At 52.4% G+C, this 24,755-nt stretch overlaps 1 protein-coding gene and 1 long non-coding RNA gene across 3 annotated transcripts; one reads left to right on the top strand and one right to left on the bottom strand.

Annotated features, from left to right (window-relative positions):
- Positions 1 to 2,528: 2,528 nt before the first annotated feature.
- On the bottom strand, positions 2,529 to 7,279 carry LOC114862727 (uncharacterized). 2 transcript variants are annotated; one of them, XM_029163341.3, is made up of 4 exons: positions 4,643 to 7,279; positions 4,462 to 4,533; positions 3,309 to 4,353; positions 2,529 to 3,233 (listed from the first exon to the last, which is right to left on the bottom strand). In XM_029163341.3, the coding sequence occupies exons 2-4, from the start codon at positions 4,526 to 4,528 to the stop codon at positions 2,816 to 2,818; spliced, it is 1,530 nt and encodes a 509-aa protein (XP_029019174.1). In that variant the 5' UTR covers positions 4,529 to 4,533; positions 4,643 to 7,279; the 3' UTR covers positions 2,529 to 2,815. The 2 variants fall into 2 exon arrangements, with proteins under 2 accessions (XP_029019174.1, XP_040928327.1); XM_041072393.2 differs by having other exon boundaries at positions 4,462 to 7,279.
- Positions 7,280 to 7,965: 686 nt separating this feature from the next.
- Positions 7,966 to 10,884, top strand: LOC114863239 (uncharacterized). Its single transcript, XR_005898191.2, has 4 exons — positions 7,966 to 8,103; positions 9,494 to 9,576; positions 9,657 to 9,744; positions 9,971 to 10,884. It is a non-coding gene; the product is annotated as an uncharacterized LOC114863239 (long non-coding RNA).
- The last annotated feature ends 13,871 nt before the right edge of the window (positions 10,885 to 24,755 follow it).

The following is a 24,755-nucleotide window of genomic DNA, read 5'->3' as shown; positions in this document are numbered from 1 at the left end:
GTTAGACGCAGTGCGAGGCCTCATGTCGCGTGCCCTGACCTCTATCGCCGCATGCATCGATGTGCTGCCGCCAGTCCCTGCCCCGTCCCAGCCTGACGGAGCCGAGCTCCACGGCTGATGTAAGCGCCTCTGGGGTTGCAGCGCTGCAGCCGCGGCCCCCTGCTGGAGCCCCGCGGCAGCGGCGCCGGCGTGAACGGGGCCGCTTGTGCGGGTGGAGGATGTTTGCATTAGCGGAGCGGGCGCGCGGAGTCCCAGCGCGGCAGCGCTCCGCATATGTGCACGTCCTGAGGCGCAAACGGGCGAGTGTCGGGATGGGCCGTGTCTAGAGGTCCCTCTGGCTCCCATGGTTTCTCTCTCTATCCCCTCCTCCCTCCCCGTCTCCCCTCCCTCTCCCCCCCCAAAACTGTCTCACCCCTGTTTCTGTGCCACCTCCCTCTGACCGATGCAGCCGTTTAACCCTTCGCAGGGACTTAGAACACGTGTCTGAGATTTAGTTTAGGTTTTAATTTTCTGTGTGTGTGTGTGTGTGGGCGTGTGTGTGCGTGCGTGTGTGTGTGCGACACAGATGGGCAAGCGTCCCTATACATAGCACAGCTGCAACTGCGTTCAATTACCACGTGAAGCGAGAGCCGCCACAAATCATGCGCTCTGAGTCACTGGGACGTATCGACTTCCCATTTGTATGTTTTCCATAAAATTCATCCCACAGCTCGTGAACTTTTAAAAAGCCACTTAAATCAAACCAGTTGTGTTTACACGCTGTCAGACTCGTAAAGGCTGTCGAAGATGGACAGATCTGATGCGTCCTGATCCGTCACTTCTGTCCAGCTCTTCCTGTTCTCCGCGCGCTGCCAGAAGAAGAGCCGTGATGGTTTGTGCATCGGACTGATTCAACCAAAATAAAAATAAAAATGCACATTTGCAAGAACCCAGCAGCAGAACAGGAGGCAGTAAATGCAGTCGTACTGGGGATCAGCCTCCGCACCAGACTGACTCCAGCACAGGAGCCAGGTACACAAATAACCATCTGCCCAACTACTCACAGACACACAGGCTCACACATGCTCCGGGGAGACTACACACACACACACACACACACACACACACACACACACACACACACACACACACACACACACACACACACACACACACACACACACACACACACACAAACGCACACACATCCAGAGAAATGTGCATGATTGCAAAAGGGGAACTTTAAAGGAAAGAGGGGGGGGGGGGGCTGCAGCACGCTCAGGTAGAGGCGCTGTGCCGGGTGCTGGTTCGGGGTCAGGGTCCTGCTGGACTGTAGGGAGGTGCTGGTGAGCTGGACGTGCACTGAGCCCGCGGAGCCTGCATTCATCCTGCAGGCTCCCTCCCTCCCTCGCTCCCCTTCGCTCCTCTTCTAAAGCCCCTTCCCTCCCCCCTTTCCCCCGTGGTCTTCCAGGAGCCAAGCGGAGAGGAAAACGAAGGTAAACCGTGTTAAACACCTCGTGTGCTTTTCTCCCAGTGTTGCTAAAGACCTTATAAACACAGTCGGAACTCTTTCTATGACTCACGTCTGTGTCTGCCTGAGCGCTGCTCGCTGTGCATAGTTTCTGCAGTCTCTCCTCTGGCAACTGGACCTGAGACAAAATCAAGCTGCAGAATGAGCTGGCATCTCATATTACACGTCAAAACCGGAAGGTCAACGGCGTCCTATACACTGCCGCCACCTAGAGGGTAGTTTGTGAACTACACCACACACGAGCGTAAGTAGCGAGGTGGAGGTGCGCGACAATCAGAGAGACCAGGTGAATCCAATCAGCTTGTTGGGTAATTAACGTAGAAATAAAGACTATAGAAAGGACATTCACAGCGTTAAACCTTTACACCACTGGACAGTTTTTCTCACTAGTGTTAAGCTATGTCTTTTCTCGTTTGTATGGTAGACCGTTAAAACTGATTTTAACTGGGCTCCTCAGTCGGACTCACCTGGATTCTGGGCTTTTCTGACGTTGATGACGTCATAAATTGTGTTTATTCAGCCATTTCTTCATGTTTGAGATGTCAATAAATATAAGAAGATATGAAAAGAAATAAGGAAGAGGTCTTTATTGAATCAGACAAAATGTGGACATTGTAATATAATTAAGGGAAACTTTATTGAGATAAGTTTTACAATATTTACACCAATAACTGAAGATCTCTCTGATCTGCTGGTGGAACTGCAGGAAAAAACCCTACAAATACTTACAATGCCAAGAAATTAAACAAATTGTCCCCATCTGATTACTATTGTAAGTCTTTCTAATGAACATGGAAGCTTTGCTGTTCTGCAGTGTTTTAGTGGGTGGAGGGTAAAACAGCAGGCTCACATTTAACCCTGTCATAAATGTTTTGCTCCAGCAGAACGGAGCTAAACGGCTCCTTTGAACCCGTGAGTTTGGACCTGAGCTCAGTAGAAGTGCACCACCTGGAAGCCGCGTAAGCACCTAAAGGCCTGCGCGTCCAGCTTCCCCATGTCAATGGGGAAGCTGGAGGTTGCCCTCCAGATTGAGGGTTTTAAGGGAGAGGGGGAGGTGGCGCGGGAGGCGCCTCAGGCGGTTCCCCTCCAGGTTGATGCTTTCCAGGCGCGTGGCGTTGACCAGGCAGCTCTGAAGGAGGCCCTTGTCCCTCAGCCTGTTCCCGCTCACGTCCAACACCGCCAGCTCCGACGGCCCGTCGAACACCCCCCCGCGGAACCGCCGGATGCGGTTCCCTCTGAGGTACAGCTCCCGGACCGACAGCGGCAAACCCAGCGGTACCGACGCCAGCCGGTTGTGGCTGAGGTTCAGCGTGCGCAGACCCGGTCGGGGAGCGGCTCCGGCCCGTCGCCCAGGCTGTTGTTGCTGAGGCTCAGGACCCGGAGGCCCGGGCTCCGGGTCCAGGCGGCCGGCGACATCGCGCGCAGCCGGTTGTGGTCCAGGCGGATCTCCTCCAGACAGGCCGGAAGGTCGGTGGGGACGCTCTCCAGCAGGTTCTGGTCCAGGTACAGGCGCTTCAGGGCCGGGACCCCGTAGAAGGCCCCTTCTATGGCGCCGTCCGTGAGCTGGTTGTTGCTCAGCACCAGGAACTCCATGGAGACGTAGTCAGTGAGCAGGTCCAGCTGGATGCTGTGGATGTGGTTGTTCATGAGGAGGACGTAGCGGGCGCTGTAGGGGATCCCATAAGGAACCCTCTCCACCCCTTTGTCGGAGCACTGGACCACTCTGGAAAAGACCAAGGACGAGCGTGAGGAGACGCTGGAAACGGACCCCCACGACCAGAACGCCGTCACAACTTACCTTCCGTAACACGCACACTCTAGAGGGCAGTAGTTGTCTGTGAAGTAATGAAAGCTGGTTTCCACGGCAACCTTCTTCTTCTTCTTCTCCAACGGTTTCTGTGTTTTGATCTCATTCCTTCTCTTTTCCTGGGATTTATTCACGTTGTTTCCAGGTCCTTTGCTTTGCGTTGTGGACGTTGTCGCTTTAAGTTCAGCTGCTTTAGCAGAAAGTGTGTAATCATTTGGCTTCGGCGTCGGGTCGGGTTCTGCTTTTGGTGTAGACCTGCTCTGTTCTGGTTGCACGTCGGCGTCCGGGTCCTGTGCCGCGCGTGTGGTCTGCGGCTCGGCCCGTGCAGCGTTTATCAGCGGGTTGAGGATCACGTCTCCTGCTGACACTGAGTGCTCTCTCTGCGGCGCCACCGTGAGGGGATCCACTGAGGCTGCAGCAGAAGGGAGCAGCTGGGGAGCAGCTGTGGGGGGAGGGGGAGAGGAGCCAAGAACAGGACCCTCATCACGGGATGCTTCGCTCTCTGCTCTTCTCTGTCCTTCATTACTTTTGCCCCTTTCTTTAATAATTTCCCGAGTTGGCACCTTTTCAATCTCATGGGTGTCTCCTCCTGTCTCTTTGTGAAGACTGATACCAGCAACGAGCTCTCCTGTCTCCTCCTCCCTCACTGTCTGCTTGTCCTTTCCCCTGACTTTCATTGCAGTGTCATGCTTTGCATCATCTCGTATCCACGTATGTGTTAGCACTGTGTTTTTATTGTGTCCTCTCCCTGTTACAACTTCTGTGACAACTCTCTCGATCCCGGTGAGTCCTTCCTCGCTCACGTTCTCACGTTCTTCCTTTCTCTCCATGGGTCCTTCCACATTCCTATGGATTCCTGTTTTACGTTTCCCCGGGAGCTTTATTTCCGGAGTCAGATCTCCTCTCTCCTCAGGGTTCGACTCTAGAGGCACTAAATCGCTTTTGCCTTCATCCTGTCTCTCCATCGCTGATGAAGCACTCTCCATCTCAGAGAGTTGGTCTGTGTCCAACTCAGCTTTTTGCATGAAGCTCAGTCCTATAAGCACAGTTTGTACATTTGTCATCCGCTAAAAGATGTACGTTGAGAACAACAACAGTGTTTTCATCAGAGTTATGACATTGTGAATAACGACGTTCCACTTACTTGGCTGTAATTTGTACGAATATCCAGACACTATGAAAAATACGAGCAGCAGTGGAAGAACTTCCATCTTATCTGAAGGACACAAAGTTGAGAACCTTTAAGTCCTCCATTGTAAACATGCCACAATCCACCATCCATACAAATGAAGGCCTTTTGTACAAAAAGCTTCGTTCCGCGTTACCTGAGCTGAGCAGGGCTTCCTTCCCTACGTCACAGCTGCCTCCCGGCTGAACGCAGCGTCCTGAAGGCAGCGCGGGGCCTCGGCGCCGCGTCTGCAGATGCTTTTCTCACGCACACTCGAGCGCGGACGAGCGCAGGTGATGACTTCTCAAATGCCTTCGCCGGGAAGGGAGTTCTCACACGTACCCTCGACGTGGGAGGAATCTGGAGGATCAATGGCGGGAGCGCTCGGCAGGGTCAGAGGTGACGCCTGGTTTTTACAGTAGCTCAGGGGAGACGTGGGCGTCCCACCGAGGTGCTGCTTGGCCTTTGAGCCTTATGTTAATGCACCGCCGTGCTTCAGGGCGTCTGGGAGGCGCTGATGCACACCACTCCTTAGGTCTTTAAATCGCTTTTGCCACTTGTTTTATGTAGAAGAAAGTAATATAAACTGCCGATCAAATTAAATGAGAATGAATCAGGAAATATTGCGTGTTAGGATTGAAACTAGTCCGTTGTTCATTTTTTTCATTTGCTGGAGTCAAACTCTGGCCTCTAGTGCCCGTCATGAGCGGACAGGATTTGAAGTAGTACCTCGAGCAGCCACCAGGAGGCAGCACACACCCACGAATAGCCGCACCAGCCTCGCTGACAGCATGTATTGCATAACATTGCACAGGAAAACACAGCGGAGGGCATTTTTATGGTTTTGTATTTCAGTTCGGCCCAAATCAATTTGGAGAGGGAATATGAATTTTGGAGTAAAGGTAGAGGCTCACACGGAGTCTCACCTTGAGCTGTTGCAGCTTGTTTCCTGTTGGAGGTGACGTAATATAGGGAAAAGGATGCGTGGAAGGCTGCAATCATGGCAGAGACACACTGGGGCTGTGGTTGTGTCACTCAGACGTATTTAAAGTGGCCACGTCCTCCGCTCCCACCACTAATAATGGCACAAATCTCCTGCTCGGGAGCGCCGGCCTCATGGGGCGCCGGTACCTCGCCGTGCGCCGCTGCAGAAATCCCTTTCGCAGACAAAGCTGGTGATATAAAATCTGTCTGTCTGGACTTTCGCCTCGTAGCCAAATCTCTGGCACAGTTGAGTGATCGTTCCCCGGTGCATCCAGATGCCCCGGCAGCTGCCCGCCAGTCACCCCGGCCGCTGGGCGCTGGTGTCTGCTTTGGCAAAGCCCCAGATAGAAGGAAAACCTCTTTATATGATTGAACTATAATCATTTTTTTCCCAACTAGGTCACAGAACCAGTGTCTATACCCTTGCTGCTGTTACAGATGTTGTTAGAGGCTTTAGCCTTAAAAATGATTTTTTTCAGTAGCTTGGTGATAAGAAAACAACCCTTTTGTGTGTGTCTAAGCAAAAAGTGAGATTGTGTGTATTAAAGTGTATTAAAAGCCAAATCATTTGTTTGTTTTTGGTCGGGCGGATAAGCAGCCAATGGGGTGGAGGGAGGTTTGAGTCTTCAGCCGTATATTTTTGTCTGAAATGTATGTTATGGTATAATCTTGAGTGACAGCACGGCTGTGGAGGAGACGCCCTCCCCCACGCGATCCCAGCTGTCTGCTGGCGGTAGCAGCGGCGGCGGTGGGAGAGGGGGTGAACGGGAGCAAAGGGCAAAGGTCACAGACTGCCATCGATTGGTTGGCTGAGAGCGTCAGAGACGTGACTCGCTGAACGACGGCACACAATGGACGCAAACCTTGTGTTGTTCTCCTTTTGCGCTGCTTCTCAGGACGTGAAGCACCGGTGTTTGGACTTTGTCGGTGCTGCTCATTTCCATTTGCAGATTGTCCAGTTCCGCTAATGACTGCGTTATGTACTGATAAGTAAATAATTGAGTCAGTCATGTGAGGCTAAAGTGAAAATGAACAAACATTGATCGCACAAGTTCCAAAGGTACGGACCGGCCCCAGAGCGGAGACTGTGTTCTGGTACAGTGACCGCACTTCTGCAAGTTAATGAACATCCAGGATGTTTATTAGAAAATGACAGAATGAGCTACAGTGGAAACTGAACAGTGGAAGCAAAGCACGGAGGGAATAACAGACAGAGGCTTTGAACACCCGAGTACTGTTATTGCTTTAGCTTCAGAGGTCAGAAGTTCTAAGTGGGAGGCCTCACACCGCCCGGTACCAGTGTTGTCTTAACCCGGCCCAGAATAGCGCCACTGAATTAAAGCTGTGTTTTTGTTTTAGGTCCTCGCGTCGGTGGGAGGATGGAGGAGGAGCAGACAAAAGACGCGCGCTGGAAAACAACTTGTTTCCTAGCGTTCGCCGAGCTTATCGGAGCAAACGGGTCGCTCGGTCCCACGCAGGCGAGGTCAGAACGGGCCGATCACAACAAGGTCGGGTCACAGACAAAACAGGGAGCTACAGGAGAGGCGTTTCTGTTTGCGTTGGAAACACCCAGCTGCACAATTAGAAGTCTGATCCATAAAATGGATCCCGGCTCACTCATCGACCTCTCGCACGTCCTCACTGTATATACACGCTTTTACCAACGCCCCGACCATTCACGCTTCCCACGGACGAGACGGCGGATCCATCGCCTTCTCATCTCGACATTTAGCTCCTGAAGCTGCAGCGACGCTCAAGCGCCGTGGCTCCTTTTGTCCCGTAAATTGCCCCATTGTCGCTGCCGAGTGACTCACGCGCTCCATGACGTCTCCGTTCGGCCCATGAGGATGATGGCGTCGCTGATGTTATCAGCGTATGGCGTCTGGCCCTGCCTTCGCTTCGACAAACATCTGCAACACCTGGTGTATAAATGCTGTGGGTTCACTGTATTCACACACACTTGATTGATCTGAGTGTGAGTGTGTGTGTGTGTGTGTGTGTGTGTGTGTGTGTGTGTGTGTGTGTGTGTGTGTGTGTGAGTTCTTCCCTTCCTCCTTCATTGAGGACCAATGAGGGTTGCAAAGCTAGCTCTGCGGGTATCCTCTGTTTTGTAGCCCATTTTAGCACCTTTCAGCTTTGTTTTGCTTTGTTTCCCCAACAACAGTTTCGCCGTTGGAGGCTTTTACTGCCCTTATCGGCGGTGTTTTCGCCACAAACGCGGTGTGGATCCTGCTCGAGGAGCCCTCAGCCCAGACAGACTTTCGAAAACAAGATAAGATGAGCGAGCGCAGGAAACTTCTCACCGCTCGGCGCCTTTGTGTGCCCTCGCGCCCGTGCGCGCACACGACGAGGGGCCCCGTGTTATTTTGTCCGGCTGCTTTTCAATGGAACAGCTGTGCGCGCCTCCAGCTGCCTCCGAACAATGCCCAGACTGCCTGGCAACTGCCCTCCCATTGGCCGAGTTTCCACCTCCGACATCCAATCGCTCAGGGCCGCGCGAGGAGGAAGTGAACGGGGGAGCGGCACACGACGGGGAGCGAGAGAACACGGAGGACTGTGAGAAAGTTTGCTGGAGGAAAACACACGCGGGGAGAAAAGAGAAAAGAGGCTGCGGCTCATGTTTCCCGGCTCAATGTGAGCGCTCGGACGAGTCGCGCTTAGCGTGGAGCACTTTCACAAGTTTGAACCTAATTTCGGGCCGATTTAGATGAAAAGTTTCTGATGTATGTCGAATCCTGACTTTGTCAAACTCCAGCGCCTTGTTCCAATAACTTTTAAGCATCGCCCATCGGCCTCTGGTCGAGGCGAGGCCACACAACAAACTACCACCTCCCATTATTATTGTTCTTCACATCCTCGGTTTTGACAATACACCGGTGACATTTAAGTGTAGGCACAACACGGACGTGCGTGTGCGTCAACAGCAACATTTCTTGGGATTTCCTCGAGCGGCTCGTCGCCGCGTGCGTTGTGTTCGGCAGGCCGAGACAGGCCGCTGCAGAACCTGTGTTTCCAGGGCTCCGCGACGGCTTACGGGGGGATTTGACTCGCATCTCTCGGGGATAATGAGCGTTTGTTTTACGGTGGCGGTGACGCACGCGGTCGGTGGATGAGAGAGAAAATGCTCGGGTCAGCTGCGGTGCTATAAACAAGGCTCCGAGTTCTCCTCGGGTGTCCCACCTCCGTGCGTCCCCTGTGTGTGCGCGCGCGCGCGTGCGCGCTGCAGACCGGTGGGTGGGCGCATCCCGTAATTACACAATCAAACGAGTGCACGGATCTCTCTGAGATCGCTCGGCTCCTCTCTCCCCCGGAGGTCGACGGAGACGCGCACACGCACGCGCACGGTCGCACCAGACACTCGGTGCTGCAGGTGAGTCAGTGAAGCTAGCGCAGCAGCTGCCAGTGGCCTAGATTAGCGCCACACAACACAACAAAAAGCAAAACAAAACTCTCCTTGTTGTAAACCGCTCATTTGAGTGTGACCCCGCGTTGAGACTCGACATGTTGGAGCGGCGCTCGTGGCCCCGCAGGCCTGGCAGATTTATGGGGGAGCTCGTCTGTCATTTCCACACTCGGGCTTGCAAAGCCGTCACCTGTCAGCTTCTGGTTGCTGACTAATGAAGCCTCTGGCTGCAGGGCGGCGGCTGGAGTCCCTGTCTGCTTACTCCATGTAAATGCGGGGACATGAAAACACAGGTCCATAGAAATTTAAATGAAAGCTGCACTTCGACCCTTTGAAGTGTATGTAAATGGTTGGGCTCTTTGGACAGGTAACACTGTGGTTTTCGCCATAGCTGTCAGATTCACTGTGGATCTAAATGGGAAATACAGAGAGAGAAATATTCTTCTTCCTCGTCTCACCCTGGTGTGTGGTAGAATGGGGTGAAAGGCAAAAGGGATTCAAAAAATGAAGCCAAATGTATTTATATATGAAGAAATACATGAAATTGCATTAAAAACAATATATGGCACAATATATGGCACTTATTTCTAATATAATAACCCCCCCCCCCCATCCACCTAGGCCCTGTGACCCAAGAGGTTCAAAATCTGACCTGTTTCAACCTACAGACGCCATTGAGTTGATGGTTTAGACAGTCGTCAAAAGTAAGTGATGGAAAGTTTCTGTTTTGTTGTTTTTGTTTTTTGAGGTTTTGATGACTGTGTTGTTGTTGTTGTTGCTGGAGATGGATTATATCACCAGAAAGGCAGGAATCTAAGGTTTGGAAGGGCGTGTAAGAAGTCCGGATGATGAGACCACAGTTCCTAACTCAGGTGGGGGGCCCAAACTCCATCAAGTATTTAAATTGTGAAGTTGAGTTTTTAACGTGGGGTCAGATGCATTTTAAGTGTGAGCTCTTTGTATTGAGCTCTTTGTATTGATCCAAACATCCTACTAGAAATGGTATAATATATGGTTATAATGTCCTTATAGCTCAGCTTTTATATAAATGAGTTGTTTGTTTGGTTGGTTTAAGCGACCCTTGGGGTTCATCCACAGGGCACAGACACCAACCACCCTCACTGTGGAACAAGAGGGAGTCTGTCCAAACAAACCAATCACTGCTCGGATCAATGAGCTCCCTGCATAATGTAAGAAAGCAGCTTCAATCTGCTCCCACTGCGCTGCCCAGACAATCCCAGCCTAATCCACAGTCCAGCCCTGGATTAGATCGTCTGCTCCGTCCACCATCTCTGCATATTTGGAAATTAGACTAGATTAAATGAAACCCACGAGGTCAACAACAAAGCCCAAACCTGAGCAGCCGCGGGGCGTTTAGGTGTTTTCCTGACAACGGCGATTACATCCGTCGCTCCCCCAGATTAACTGAGCGTGCAGATTTTAGACAACAAACAAAGCATTTAGACAGATTTCCTCTTATGTAGCAGAATTGAGAACAACATGGCACCGCTCAAATGCAGATTTGTTTTGATTGTTGCATGGGAGCGCGTTGCCACGGCAACCATGGCGTTTCTTGTTTCTCGACTCAAAGCTCTCGCAGATGGTTTTGGTTCAGCGTGTGTCCGCATGCGCTGCTGTAAATCTATACCTCTGTGTGTGTGTGTGTGTGTGTGTGTGTGTGCGTGCGTGTGTGTGTGTGTGTCTGCGCATGTGCGTGTGCGTGCACGTGTGTGTGTGTGTTTGGAGCTCCAGATTGCGAGCCCATCTTATGTCGATGAAAACCATATTATCAGCAGATGGTTCAGCAACTGATCTCTGCGCTGATCTCTGATGTGGTCTCTTCGCATGCATCTCTCATTTTCTTCCAGCTGTGCAGAAAATAAAAGTGAATAGAATTGTAAAAGTACATGATGAGTGGCTTGGTATAAGGAAGTATGGCCTAATCAACATCTTAATAAATAGGCTCTCTGAAGTCTCCCCTTTAGTCTAAAGCTTCCTGTCTGCAGTGTATTTTTCTATAATTGGGCACATTGACAATAACAAGCAGTGTGTGGAAACGTGGTTGTACAGTAAATTCTCCTTTTTTTAATTAATGCAAGAGAACCTCCTGTGATTCTGAGGAGCAGTAGGATAAGTGGCCTCCTGGATGGGAACTAATGCAGATCCTAATGAGAACAAATGTAGCCCCTGTGAGTGGCTGCGTATTTATGTATGTGCATGTCCGGCCTCCCTCCCCTCAGAGAAGACCTTGTTTACCAGCCGGCTGCGGAGCAAATCGCAGCCAATTACTGTCAGAGTTAAAACTTGCGTGTGATTTGTGGAAACCGACTGTGATCAAGGCGAACGCTCCCTCCCAGAAGCCGGAGATTTAAATTTTTTTTGTCTCCGACTTTTCGAGCAGCGTTAACACTGTTGGGATGGTGCACGTTGCTTTCAGGGTAATTTATGAATGCACTTAGGATCGCTCCACGCTTTGATATCGAGATGAAAGTTTCTATTTTTACCTCTTTCTCAGAGGAAACGCCACAGAAATAAGTATTCAGAAAAGAGATCTCTCTGTTTGAAAAATCAATATGTGGGAAACATACTGGACTGATCAGGTAACTTAAGCTAAACCTCTGCTTTATTCCTCTGCTTCCAGGGTTAGAAGAAAAGAACCTGTTAGTGTTTTCCATTAACCTCTGTGTGCACAACTGTGTCACAGTGCCAGGAAAGTCATAAAGCGCAGGAATCTAAATGGGTCACATGCTGTAAATTGTGCTTCGTGCGGCGTCTCAGGACGACACACCAACCTAGTGTTTCACTTAAAAACATGCAGGGAATTCATTTATAATGCGTAAATTCCTCCGAAGGATTATTTGATGTGACATTGTGGGAAAAAATCCTCTTAAAGTGGAATTATCTGAACGTACAGTATACGTGGAGAGATTTGGTAACTGTTTGTGTGATTTCAGCTTTCATCTGTGGTTTCTTAGTGAATAATTTGCCACAGGGGAAAAAAACAGAAAAAAACGCCTTTGGGAGCTATTTGCATATGCAAAGTACGGAGATCGGGCAGTAAACAATGCGTGGGCGCGTGCAGCGTATGTGGCTGCGTGAACGGGACCGACATGGATCACGGAGCAGAGACGAGCAGCTTGGAGCCGCCGTCCAAGGGGAGAGTGTGTGTGTGGGAGAGAGGAGGGTGGAAAACATGCTGGCGAGCGAGGAATGAGGATGAGGAGCGTTCGTAGGAACGACGTGACACTGCACCAGTGAGGTTGGATCCGTCCAATAGCTGCTGTCGCTATCTAATGCAAACGCACCTTTCTCGTCCAGGTCACGGGTTCGGCTTCTGTTGTTCCACACGTCACCCACCTTCGGTAAACACACCGTGTGTGTGTGTGTGTGTGTGTGTGTGTGTGTGTGTGTGTGTGTGTGTGTGTGTGTGTGTGCGCATCATTGCAATGACTGTACTAGTGATGAACAGCGAACAAAGAGCTGCAGTGACAGATAAACGCTGGCAGGCGTCACTGACTAAATGCTGGAACAGTCTTCTTCATCGTGAAGAAGACGGAGACAAAGAAGGAGGCGAAGAAGAACTATTTCTCAAAGTGAGAAGCAGTGACTAAGTGTTTGCGTGTCTGACGGCGTGAGAAGCGCTCATGGGCGCCGGAGGCGGGCTGCGTGGCAGCAGGAGGCCTCTCATTGGCTCACAGGCCCGTCCGTCCTCTCGTCGCCCCCCGTCCTGGTCGTGCCTTCGAACGGCCCACTCACCGTTTCATAACCTCGCTCCTCGGACGTCGCTGCCTGCTTCCCACACAGCTCAGTGCTGATAAGACTCCAGGCCCGAGTTGGATTCCCTTTGCTCAGATTCCTCCTTAAAACGCATAAATCTCTTCCCAGATATGTCCAGTGAGATAAAACTAAGAGAAACGAATGTAGTTACCTTTAAATCTTACGGAGGCTGCAGTTGTTGAAGGCTCCTCCTACTTAAACCCTCATCGCTCCCGTGTCGTCCCGTGCAGGTGTTCTTTCCTTCAGGTTACGGGACCTGGTCTCCATGTGTCTTTCCTGCACCGCTGACCTGATGAACTCTTCCTGCCTCCTCACCCACAGGCCCCGAGCTGCTCTCCGTCCTGCTGGATCGGGGCCAGGCGGCCCGAGGAGCGGCAGTGGGCCGCGTTCCACAGTTCACCGCCAGCTGTCCGTGTGTGGGTCTCAGTCTAAGCACTTTAAGCCTGGATCGCGTCCAGGAAGGGGGCTTTTTTTCATTTTTGCACGCAGCCAAGTGACATTTGCTTTTGAAGCGCGACCTTTGCAGCCGTGGGTTCATCAGCCGCTGCCTCCTACGTGCGGCGCTCCGCTAGCGGCCCCCGGTCCCGGCGGCCGTCGGTCTGAATCCACCTGAGCCTCGCTCTCCGACGCGACCAGCCTCCATTCCACAAGCTTGTTTAATATATTAGCAGTGCAAGCATTCTGCCCTTGGAAGAAATGAAACACCTCAGGTGACGAACTGTTGTTTCACAAGTGGGAGCTTTTAGCGTGCTCAATAATGCATGGAGGGATCCGCGCGGCTTTTATGTCGGCCTCCTGTCGCTCTACTCCTGTCTCTGCGCCCGGCGCACGTTGAAACCCCTGAAAAACAAACGCGCTGCAGCGTTTGCTTCACTTCCTGTCACCGCGATGTCTCAACCCGGGACCAAAAATAAAACGGTGCATCGATTGTGCAAGTGTCTGCGTGTCAGACAGCCAGATTGTTTGTTTGGTGGAGCTAAAGGACAGCGCGTGTGCTGACATCTTTACTCGGTGCAGCGTATTTACCTCATCGGTGACGATGATCGCGTGGGCTCCAGGCTGCTGTCACGCTGTTGCCATGACATCTGGAATCCACAAAGAGATCCTGGCATGTTTAGTGCAAGGAAACACACACGCACGCACGCACACACACGCAGAGCTGAATAAAAGCAGGATAATGAGCCCGATGACGGCGCTTATGAACAAACGCTGAGTGATGGGAGGTCATCACACAGCGGCCGCTCGCAGCCGCCCTGACCTCGCTGCCCGCCCGCAGCCGCCAGCGACAGGCCGCCTCGTGTCAGAGCGCATCTGTCCGTCCGTAAATATTTCATACTGAGGGAGAAGGGAAAGCATTGCGTGGAGAAATGTCAGCGCTGCAGCTTCACGTGACAAAGAGCGGTTGTGGGGCTGTGCTGCACTGATGTAATTAAGGAAAAGGTCCGGGCTGAGAGCGAAGCCAAACGCAGCCGACTTCCTGTGAGCTCGAAAGCCTCGGTGGGAGCTCCACCGGCTGTTGCGTAACTGTTGCCGGGCCGTTGCCATGGTAGCGTGAGCAGGATCACCACCTTAAAGAGCCATGGACCTCCTCACCCCTCCTCACCCCACCTCACCCCACCTCACCCCGGGCCTCATGAGCATGTGCCCCACTCAGCACCAGTGGCTGTTCTAAACCGACCCGCTTTATAATGGGTCAACATGTGGTAGGGGTGTGAGGTCAGAGGTCACGCTGGGCTCTGGAGACCCTGTAATTAAAAAATGAAAACAGAAGCAAACACTTACAGTAGATGGACTGGTTTACACAAACATCCCAGACATGACTCAGACTGACACGTTGGCGAACAAAGGAGGAAGCGCTGACACCGCGGGGATGGATGAGACGCTCACTACACTCTGCATTTCCGCCCATCGGCTTCATGGGACGAGCCGAGGCTGCATGAAAACCTTTGTTTATGTGCGTCGACATAAGTTTAAGGTCAACGGGGAAGGCCCGTCCTCTTTCCTCGTGCCTACGATACCTTTCATTCACGCTTGGACATTCCTGAGATGACAGCGTGTGTTTAGCTGGTTTCATGAAGCCATCTTAATTCACTCCAGCACAACGCTGACATTGTTTCCGCTGCCTTGAGGTTCTGATGGAAACTGTCTGTCTGTGCGGCGGAGGCCCATTGTTCAACAGACCATAATACGCTGTGGCGTTCAACCTCTGTCTTGCTCAATGCGTGAAGCTGCTTGTAGCAGCAGGACGGAGCTCAGGGTTAGAGGTAGAACCGTGGAACAGGTGCAGCAGCTGCCAATTCCCTCACATCAGGGCCGCGAAGCCGAGAACTCGACGCGTTCCACCGTCGGCAGCGACGACTGACACAGTGTGAAGCCACAAGTCTCATATTGTGTGCTGAGAATGGGTGCAAACAGGAAACAAGAACTTGTGGCGTGAGTGAAGTCATATTTGCAGTTTAACGCAACCCGGGGCCTCGAGGTTCTCCGGCGGCCGCGTGACGAAGCTCCGCGGAGGAAAACGGGCGCAGACGCACGGCGCGACGCCTCCCGCCGCACCGGCGCGTGCTAATGCCTTCCCCTCGCCAGCCTGCAGTGCCACCGAGGACCGGTGCCAAGAATGTGTGGAACTAATCCTGAGGATTTGGTGCCCCCCCCCCTCCTCACCTTCCCTCCGCTTTAAAGTCCCTTCAGCCTCTCGCTGCCCCACTTTTCGCCTGTTGGTCGCGTTTTGTTTCGCCACCCATGACCTCCAGCCATTAAAGCATCCACTTCTGCCGGCTCGTCCTCATTTGGCTTGTCACTCACCGCCTCCGGACTTATTATCGCCTTCCTCGATCCCCCTCCTCCTGAGGCGCCCCAGCTCCTGATCTCCTTCCTTCATCCTCTCTCCCGCGGCCCCGCAGTCACAGTCACAGTCACACAGTGCAAAAGTTCATTTACACCTCTGCAGCAGCCTCCACTGATCCGTGTCAGAGGTCAGAGCTTTGACCTTGAGAGCACAGCTACTATGGCAACGGTGCAAGTGTCGTTTTGAGTTACTGCCTCCACCGTTCCCCCACAGAGACTAGAAGGCTGTGGGATTATGGGGCGCATTTGGCTCATAAACATAATCCTTCAGGATGTTTGATAATGTTTTAATTCTATGTACCCTCATCATTTGCTGCAGAGTCTCATGACGCCCAGAGGGACCGATATGTAGCTGAGTTTGAGCTTGGGCACGTGCCTGGTGTAGCGTTAATATAAGGTGACATCACTTGTCGTCCCTCTGAGAAAACTGAGTCAGAGTTCCAGGAAGGACACTTAATGTCAACTTAGGTGACAATGAACGAGTGCCAGGCGGCAAACTGGATCAGCCAGGTGAAGAAACCGAGGCAGTTAACGGCTAAATCACATCGGACTCCAGGGAACGATGCCCCGAGCAGAGCGTTGGAAACCTCTGGACGAGTCGGCCTTTCGCTGACTCAGCGGCCTTGAATCTCAAAATCCCATTCAACAGGTCCAACTGAACCTGAAGACGTATGCTTATGTATGTGTTCCTGTGCCAATTCACGTTTCTGCCATTTCTTCTCCAAACAGCCTGGTCCCAGTAACACTTACTGGTCCCAGTAACCCTTACTGGGACCGGGCGTCGTTTTCCGGGGGACATTTTTCTTGCTGAGGCTCTGGCTCGGCTGCCCTGTGGGTGGTGGGCGTCCAGGCAACGGCAGTGTTTAAGTAGCGTTACCACGACGACTGCTCTCCTTCAGAGGTGAAAATGAAAAAGCGCGTGTGCTCACGCTGACAGTGCTGCTGTCACGTTTGGGAAGTGGGTGAGAAACAACCGAAACTGGCCAACGTTGATGAAATTTGTTGCTGCTATGTGTATTTTATATTTTATATTTTTCTTCTTTCTATTATTTATTATTTCTTGGGGCTCCTAGGACGCATGGTGATTTGCAGTCCTGAGCTGGGGGAAGGTGGCAGTAATGGAATATATTCATGGGTAGAGGAAGGTTTCCATGTATGGATGAGACGAGCGAATGTGGGAGGTGCATTCAATAATTTACAGGCAGCAATGACTTTCAAACAGACCTTGACCTTGCACTGTTCTAATACACGTGTGCAGGGATCCATTTCCCTTGGTAATTGATTGGAAACACGTTTCGTCCAAATGTGAATTTATATACGGCACCTCGGACGTCAGAGGCCGCCGTCGCCTCCATCCCACTGTTGCCAGGAGACACGTCTGAGCCACACATCCACGCGTGCTCCTTCTCCTCCTGCACGCCTGCACCCGTCGCAGACACGGAGCAGCGACACAATCCTCATTATCGGGCGCAGCGCGGGCGGACGCGCCCTCCGTCCGCGCCGCTGAGCAGATGGGGTTATTCCGCTGCTGCCCGCGTCCCGCGAGGTGCAGGGACACAGCGTCACGCGATTAGCGCCTGATTCTGCGCGTACATGCTCTGCCCAGATACTGTATAATGATGACGCTGCTTTGGTTTCCAAACTAGATTATTCACGCCCGCTTCTTCTTCACGCACCCGTGCGTTGCTGCCCTCGATGCCCGGGACACGTCCATGTGCTCGAGTTTCAGGTAAAATGTGAATATTTTATTTAAACTCATGTTTAAATAGAAGCAACAGGTAGGTTTTAAAACCCAAATGCTAATTGATGAATAAATTCAGGAGAATGATGCAAAGGCCTCATGGCATCGCAGCCTGTGCAGTCTCTTGCCCCCGTCGTGGCCTACATCTGTCAGCTCGCTGAGAATGTCACACTCGTGTCCAGCCGGAGCAGCAAAGTGCTCTGCACAGCAGCGAGCTCGGGGGATAATGGTGCATGTGTGGGCTGTCTGATGCACTGGCGCGAGTCCGCAGGGGGTCTGGTCCTCGTCACGTGCGAGCAGCCAATGGGACGCGGCGCTGCCGTAAACACCCGTGCCCCGGCGGTGACCTCTCCAGCACAGACACTGATGCCCATGACCGAACTCCAATGGATGTCAGACGCGCCGGCGGTGGGAGACGCTCATGACACCATCTGACCTCGTTTCGGCGTGCGCGCGTGTGTGACTCTGAGGTGGGGGAGGCTGCAGACGGGCATACATTAGTAAAGGGGGCCGAGTCCAGGGACCCACGCGACCGGCGCACGGCCCAAACGCCACAGCAGCCCCTCCAGATGATACGGTGAAAGTCTCCAACGCGGCCTGTCGGGTTGTTTGTCCTTGTCTAAGCCCTTGTTTGCTGCCGCTTCCATTCCCCTGGAACGGAGCCATGATGAAATCCCCGCGCAGACCACTGGATCCCGTCGTCCTCGCCTGTCCTTGTCTCACGCAGCAGAGCTGGGAGGATGAGGCCAGACAGACGCGGAGACAAATTCATTAGTAATTAAAGACGGTTGGTGTCATGGGGGCTGTGGGAGAATCCACAGACAGGACCGGGAGGACAACAGGCTTTAGGTGAGATTTAGAGCCTGGGTGCTGTAAATTTTAAATAAATAAATAAATAATTGTTCTGTAGCAGAGTGTTTGTACGGTAACAGTTCTAGAAAACAGGCGTCGGGTCTTTTCCTCGTTCTCTGAATGCGCTGCTGTGATTTACTGAAGCATTTCAGTCAAGGACGTGCAAGAGGCAGCGCTGGAACAGTGGACCTCAGGGTCAGATCCATTTTAATTTGACGTCACATTTATACTTGACACAATGCAGGTAGATTGATTCACTGCTCTGACGTGTGTGCATGTAAAGCACCTATGAGCCTCATAAGAGCGCGCACACACACACACACACACACACACACACACACGTGACAGCCACCGATACATCTTCATAAAGTGCATGTGCCACTGTAAATTTCTAGTGTATTGAATGGGCAGAGTGCTTCTCTCTCTTCAATATTCATGGTGACGGAGACAGAAGGGGACAAAATGTCCGACCTGTAAGTTGTGCGTAAGAGGCCGCAGCTCTTTGCTGGTTTCCTCCCATATTGTGCGGCTGGTTCTGACCCTCATTCGGATGCAGTCTTACATTTAGCTCCGCCGGCTGATTCGGGATCTCTCCAGCTTTCCTGCCACGGGCAGCGTGGATTAAGAAGCCAAATCCCGGCGTGCTGAGTTGAAAATATTCAAATCTTCTTTCGCTCCAGACAGAGGATGAGCGGAGGTGTGGGTGCAGTGGGGCTAAAGATGGGATTGTCTTCCCGGACGCGCTCACTGAATCCACAAACCCCCAGTGTGGGAGGCTGCGAGCCTCTCAGGGCATTGTGCGAATGAGCGTACTGCATCCATCTGCCACAGCCCCCCCCAGTCTCCATCACCTCCCCTCTCTGCCTGCTTTCATCTCCAGGTGGGCCTACTACAGCCCGCTGCATGCATTTATTAGTGCTTTCTTGAAGTGAGGCGACCTTCGGATGCCCTTTGGTTTCCATGGTAGCGCGCTGGCAAGTGGTGCAACATTAGCATTCGCTGGGCTGGAGCAGCGGCCTGATCAAAGCTCGATTGATTTTGTGTCCCGCATTTATTCGTAATATCCCCCCCTCGACTTGTAATTAGGGAGAAGCAGGGCGACGTCCATCTCCCCAACTTAAATAGGAATTGTAAATAAACTCTGCAAGGGAGCGGCGAAAAAAAGAGAGAGAGAGAAGTTTGTGAAGCATGAACATGGAAATGAGGAGTGAGCCTGTGGTCCGGCAGATGTTTGAACAACAGCTGGACCGGCCTCTTGTTGCCTTGCTTTTAAAAGAACCCCAGCTATTAACAGGCTGATACAGACTCATTAAACATACAGACGCATGAACAGTATTTGGTGTTTGGTGGCAGGAGGATGCTCAGATTAGATGTGTGGGGAGTCAGGGATCAGACAGCAGAGACAGATAAGTAGACACAGATATAGGATTAACGCACACTCTATTACACACACACACAGACCGTGCCTGCACTCACCGAGTAGATTGACTGTAAGACCTGACGGCTACGTGACCTTTGCCCTTTAAGCCTTTAAGATGCCGCATACTTAGGGATGCTGATATTTAAATGGAGGCCTGTTTCTAGTGAGGACAAATAAAGAATCATGTGCCACCGAGGATTCTGGATCCTCCTGGGCGTCTGCAGCCGAGCCTCCTGCGTCCTCATCTGGGGATTCAGCGTTATCAATTACCAAACGCTGTCCTCCCCCTCCTCCCCCTCCTCCCCCGCGCTCCCATCCTCCTTGTCTGCCTCTCCTCTACTGTATCTGGCCTTTTGAGCATGAATGATTGAACGTCAGGCTGTTTTCACGCGCCGGCCTGAGTGTGGCATTTGGGCCGGGCCTTTGTCCCGCGCCGCTGTGAGACGCCGATAAAAGACGCTAGCGCGAGCTCAGTGGCGCGTCAGCCTTTGAAAGCTGAACGAGGGGAAGTGGGGCGGGGGCGCTGGCGCGAGGGTTGCTGAGCTGGAGACTGGAGCTTTTCTGAGCGTGTGTGAGGTGGAGGCAGGGGAGCGGCCCGGTGGACCCGACTCGTGCTGCCGTTGGAGACGAGAGCTCGTGTGTGTCTTGATTATGGCCACTCGAGCCGGCTATGATGCGACGCAGCATAAGGACTGAGCTGGAGGCCACTGCCTGAGCATGAATAATGCAGCCACTCTGTCTAAACACCACTCCAGCGGAGGGCACCCAGCGCTTTGGAGCAGTCTTTGCTCTCAGGGCCTCTGTCAGCATCCGGTGAACCCGGTCATCAGCCTCAGCTGGTTGTGGTGAGAGGATTTAGGAGAGAGAAAAGAACAACAAGCCACCGCAACAGGCAGGAAAATAAAAATATTAATACAGCCCCCGTTTGATTCCAGCCTGGACTCATTCCCTGGAGTCGCTTGGCACAAAACACGCATGTTATTTTTCAATTAGCCTGAAGGCAGCGAGGGCCGTTAAGTGCTGATATAATCTACCAGCGCGGCGGCCGCTGAGTGTGTGGAGCGATTCAGTCGCAGGCTCGCAAAGAGAGCGGAGATAAGACCAGAGCGAGGCGTCGGCAGCAGCATGATGCAACGTCCTGAAACCGCCGCGCTGCCAGAGACGCAGCGCAGGCCGCGCCGGCGCTCACGGCCGCCAATTAACGCAATTAACACGGCGGCGGTGGCAAAATGGCCGCCGGCGCCATCCCTGATCCCCCATCCTGACAAACGCCTGCGCGGCGTCGGAGCGCCGCCGTCTGTGGGAAGCGTGGCTGTTATTTGCGGCGCGGAGCCGCAGCTCCGGCGCTCGGCGTTACGTAAGCGCGGGCTCCAGCCGAGCCTCCCGCTCCAAAGGACTTATGTAAACAGCTCTCCTGCCGATCCTCGGTGACTCATCCCCGCGCAGACCTGTGCTTTGTGGGTGGCTGTGTGCAATTTAGTGCGTTCTTATGTCACGATTGCGCCTCGAATGACGCTCGAGCAAACGCACTGCAGCAGCGGCGAGAAACGCAGCTCAGGCACACGCGGCCTCAGGTACAGAGATCCGCTCCTCGGTCCTCAAATCACACTGTTACTCCATGCGTTGGCACAGATGTGCTGGAGGCTGCTTCATCTCTACAGTCATTGACACCTCCCACCCTCATGGTGCCGTTGAGACCAGGGTGAGAGGAACTGCCCTCACACCTGAGCTACAATAGACGAGCAGCCCCCCCCACCACCACCACCACCACCACTTCTGGCTGTCCCTCTAATGCTGATAAAGGAGCTACTTGGCGACTTGACAGCCCCTCATTTCCAGCACAGCTGCAGCTGATGAAATACATCACCGGGAGATGCAACCATTCCATCACGGACGCCGCCGCCCGTGGAACAAAGGCCGTGCACCTGAAATGCGTTTCTCAGGGATGGGCTGTGGGGGGTGGGGGGCTGTCCACCGCTTTGGTGAGTGCTGCCGGCCTTTAGACTGTTCATTCTCCCCTAGTTTATGTGCTGTGTCCATCGGAGCCCATATGGCGGCCTGTTGGACAGTCTGAGGACGCTGGGCCAGCAGGCCTCAGGTTGCTGCTCCGTCTCCATCAGGTGGAGGAAACACACACACACACACACACACACACACACACACACACACACACACACACAGGTAGGCACGCACGCGAGCGCGGTGGGCCACACGAGCAGCCCAAACACAAAGAGACAGGCGGTGTCTGAGCTAAGGAGAGCACACCACAGCCGTCCTACTCGCTCAGACAGATGCACAGCCTGCGTGGAAGTGGGTCATCTCTCTATGGGGAACAACACAACAACAAAACGCGTAGATATTACTCCCTCCTTGTCTACCGCCTCTGCACAAATGTAATTGCACGGCTGGGGGGGCTGGAACCCAGACCAGGATAGCGCTGCCCAGTAAGCATTATGGGGACGGGGTGAGGAGGAGGGAGGGCGGGGGAGGTGAAAAGGTCTGGCCTTCTGTCCTGCTGGCGGTGCCCGGTCGCATCATATCTCGAGGAGACGGGGCCGGTGTCGCCCTACGTGACCTGGCCACCCACAGTGTGCAGGGCCCGAGCACCAACGTGGGCTAAACGCCAGCATCCGTGCAATAAACCAACCTTCGCCGTCACGTGTGCAGTTATCAGCGCCTGCAGTACTAATATTGAACTGCTTCAATCGCGCACACAGAGCAATGTTCCCGCTGCGCTGGTGACGCACCGGCCCCCTTTGTTGTTGCTCTGTGGATGTGCACGCTGGGCGTCCATCAGGGCCTTTGGAGCCACACTGAGGCGTCCGGCTACGCGCCCGCCTGCCCTTTTCCACCGACCCAAGCCTTCAAAGCGAGGAAACAGATGAAGTAAACAACCACATGCGTGAACCTATTTTTGCACTGACGTGAATGTGAACGAAGTGGAATGATGTGCTTCAGGACACAGTGGTGTTTTCTTCTGGTTTTTCCCTCTCTCATCTTCACCATGTTGCTCCTCCTGTCTGATCAAACCTGCCCCAACACCTGACATTCAGCGGCTTCTTCATATGTCACTGCGCATCATCAACCATCTGCCTTTGCTCTTCAGTCTCAAGTCTTTCTGATGTTAAGGAGACCTTTTAAGGAGGATTAAAAAAAGATATGAGTGTAATAATGAGATTTAAGATGAAACTTGAATGATTAAAATGATTATAAGGACGTTATTTTTATTTTTTGTTTCTATGAGTAGCTACAGATGGAGCAGCAGTAGCTCGTGTTCAGTGTAGATGCAGAAAGTAACATGTGCTAAGTATATTGAGTTAAAGAGCTGTTTATGTACATAATATTTTCACAATCTTTTTATAAATTCTGCTTGAAGCTGCATTTAATCCCTGATTCAGAGAAAAAGCCTCAGCTGTTTACACAACACTTGCCTTTAACAGATGACGACAGAGCATGAATGCATTTAAAGACATGCTGATGCTTCTTGCAACAGCCAAAAATAAACAAACCGTGTTTTATAACAGTCAGTCCGGATGCTCCGAAACGCGGTAATTAAAAGGCTGTTTGCTGGAACCCCGGCTACTACGTGGAGCGCGCTGAGATGAGGGCCAGAGCCACACTCACTTCCAGGCACAGACGAGAAGCCGTCTGTGCCAGAGTCACCCCTGGGGTGGAGGGTGCATTAACTAATTGCTCAGCCCAGCTTAGAGAGCACAACGGCATGAAGGGAGGCAGAGGAGGCCGGAGAGATGGAGAGCGGCATAATGAAGTGAAAAGAGTGATCATAGTGACATGAATGGATACAAAGGACGAGCGGAGAGACAGACGGACGGGCAGAAAGACGGACGGGGAGCTTGTTTACATGGGCAGGAGTCCAACGCAGCATTAGGACTTAGGCCAGCAGAGGCAGGACAATGGAGCAGGCTGCGAGTGTGTGTGTGTGTGTGTGTGTGTGTGTGTGTGTGTGTGTGTGTGTGTGTGTGTGTGTGTGTGTGTGTGTGTGTGTGTGTGTGTGTGTGTGTGTGTGTGTGTGTGTCAGTGTGTAGCTTCTGGGACAATAGGCCAGAGTTGGGGTTTTAGGTCAGGCCAAGAGGGGAGCGACACAGGATTTGACACAAAGGAAGAAGAAAGGATTGAAACAAAAGCAGAGATGAAGGAGCGTCTGATCAGTCCCGCAGCGCAGGTACGGAGCCTGGAGGAAGACGTCCACACTCACACACACACACACGTCGGCTGCTGCTTCAGGCCCGTTTCCAGCTCGGCTCAGATGTTTCCCTCCGTCTTTGCCCACGCTGCCCCGAAAGAGTGTCCAAAAGCAGCTCAGACTGCCTCACCCTCCTCTCTCTTCATCTTAATACACAAAGGAGACCTACAAAACCGAGCGGCCAAACAAGTGTACGTATTGTTGCCGGCGGTTACATAGAAAAGCAAGGATCTGGCTACTTTGTGGGCTGTAAGGGCCCTTTGGAGAACTTCTACTGAGTAGCTATGGTGATGAGAGAGTGAAAGAACATAACAGTCTGGTGTGTGTGTGTGTGTGTGTGTGTGTGTGTGTGTGTGTGTGTGTGTGTGTGTGTGTGTGTGTGTGTGTGTGTGTGTGTGTGTGTGTGTGTGTGTGTGTGTGTGTGTGTGCGTGTGTGTGCGTGTGTGTGTGTGGGAGGGGGTACTTTCCAAAGGCACAGAAGCGCAGGTGTTGGTATCCTCCCTCACAGTGTTTGTTCTCTTGTCTTTGTTTCTCTTGGTTTTTTTATTCGCTCTTTGTTCGCTTGACAGCCTGAAAAGCTCGTGTGGAAGCCAAAGTTGGGAAAAGCACTTTGCTTACATGAAGCCCATTAACATGCGGGTCTGCAGAGTCACCCGCAGTTAAAGTGGCTGGAATGATGTGAATGCATTTAGGGCGACTGAAGGTCAGGCCGTTCAAGCTGCTTCTTCTTCTATGTTTGTTTAGGACTTCATATACAGATGTACTGAACACCCAACATGAGCAAATGTCGCCTCTGGTGCAGAGTTTCCATCTATCTGAGCAGATTTCATATCTCCTGTTTTCGTGTTCTGGGCTGAATTTATGGAATTAACCATCGAGGTTTTAAACTTCCACCTCCAAACACAGTTAATCCATCACAAATTGGCCAATTTCCCCCCAGAACAGAACATCTAATAACTCACCCATTAGTGCTGGTAAATATAGCCAGCAATGTTCCAGCACACGGGGTGATGCTTCACAGCCTGCGGTGGCTGCAGGTGGC

The sequence above is a fragment of the Betta splendens genome, chromosome 9 (assembly GCF_900634795.4).
Source record: "Betta splendens chromosome 9, fBetSpl5.4, whole genome shotgun sequence".
NCBI lineage: Eukaryota > Metazoa > Chordata > Actinopteri > Anabantiformes > Osphronemidae > Betta > Betta splendens.
Note: the sequence above shows the minus strand (reverse complement) of the source record. Positions and strands in the feature narration are given on the sequence as shown.

What these genes read in the sequence shown, in the direction of transcription:
- LOC114862727 (XM_041072393.2), bottom strand. Translation starts at nt 4,528, where the DNA reads ATGGAAGTTCTTCCACTGCTGCTCGTATTTTTCATAGTGTCTGGATAT. An exon ending in TTCGTACAAATTACAGCCAA is followed by an intron (nt 4,354 to 4,461) that starts GTAAGTGGAACG and finishes CTGTGCTTATAG; the next exon opens with GACTGAGCTTCATGCAAAAA. An exon ending in GAGTGTGCGTGTTACGGAAG is followed by an intron (nt 3,234 to 3,308) that starts GTAAGTTGTGAC and finishes GGTCTTTTCCAG; the next exon opens with AGTGGTCCAGTGCTCCGACA.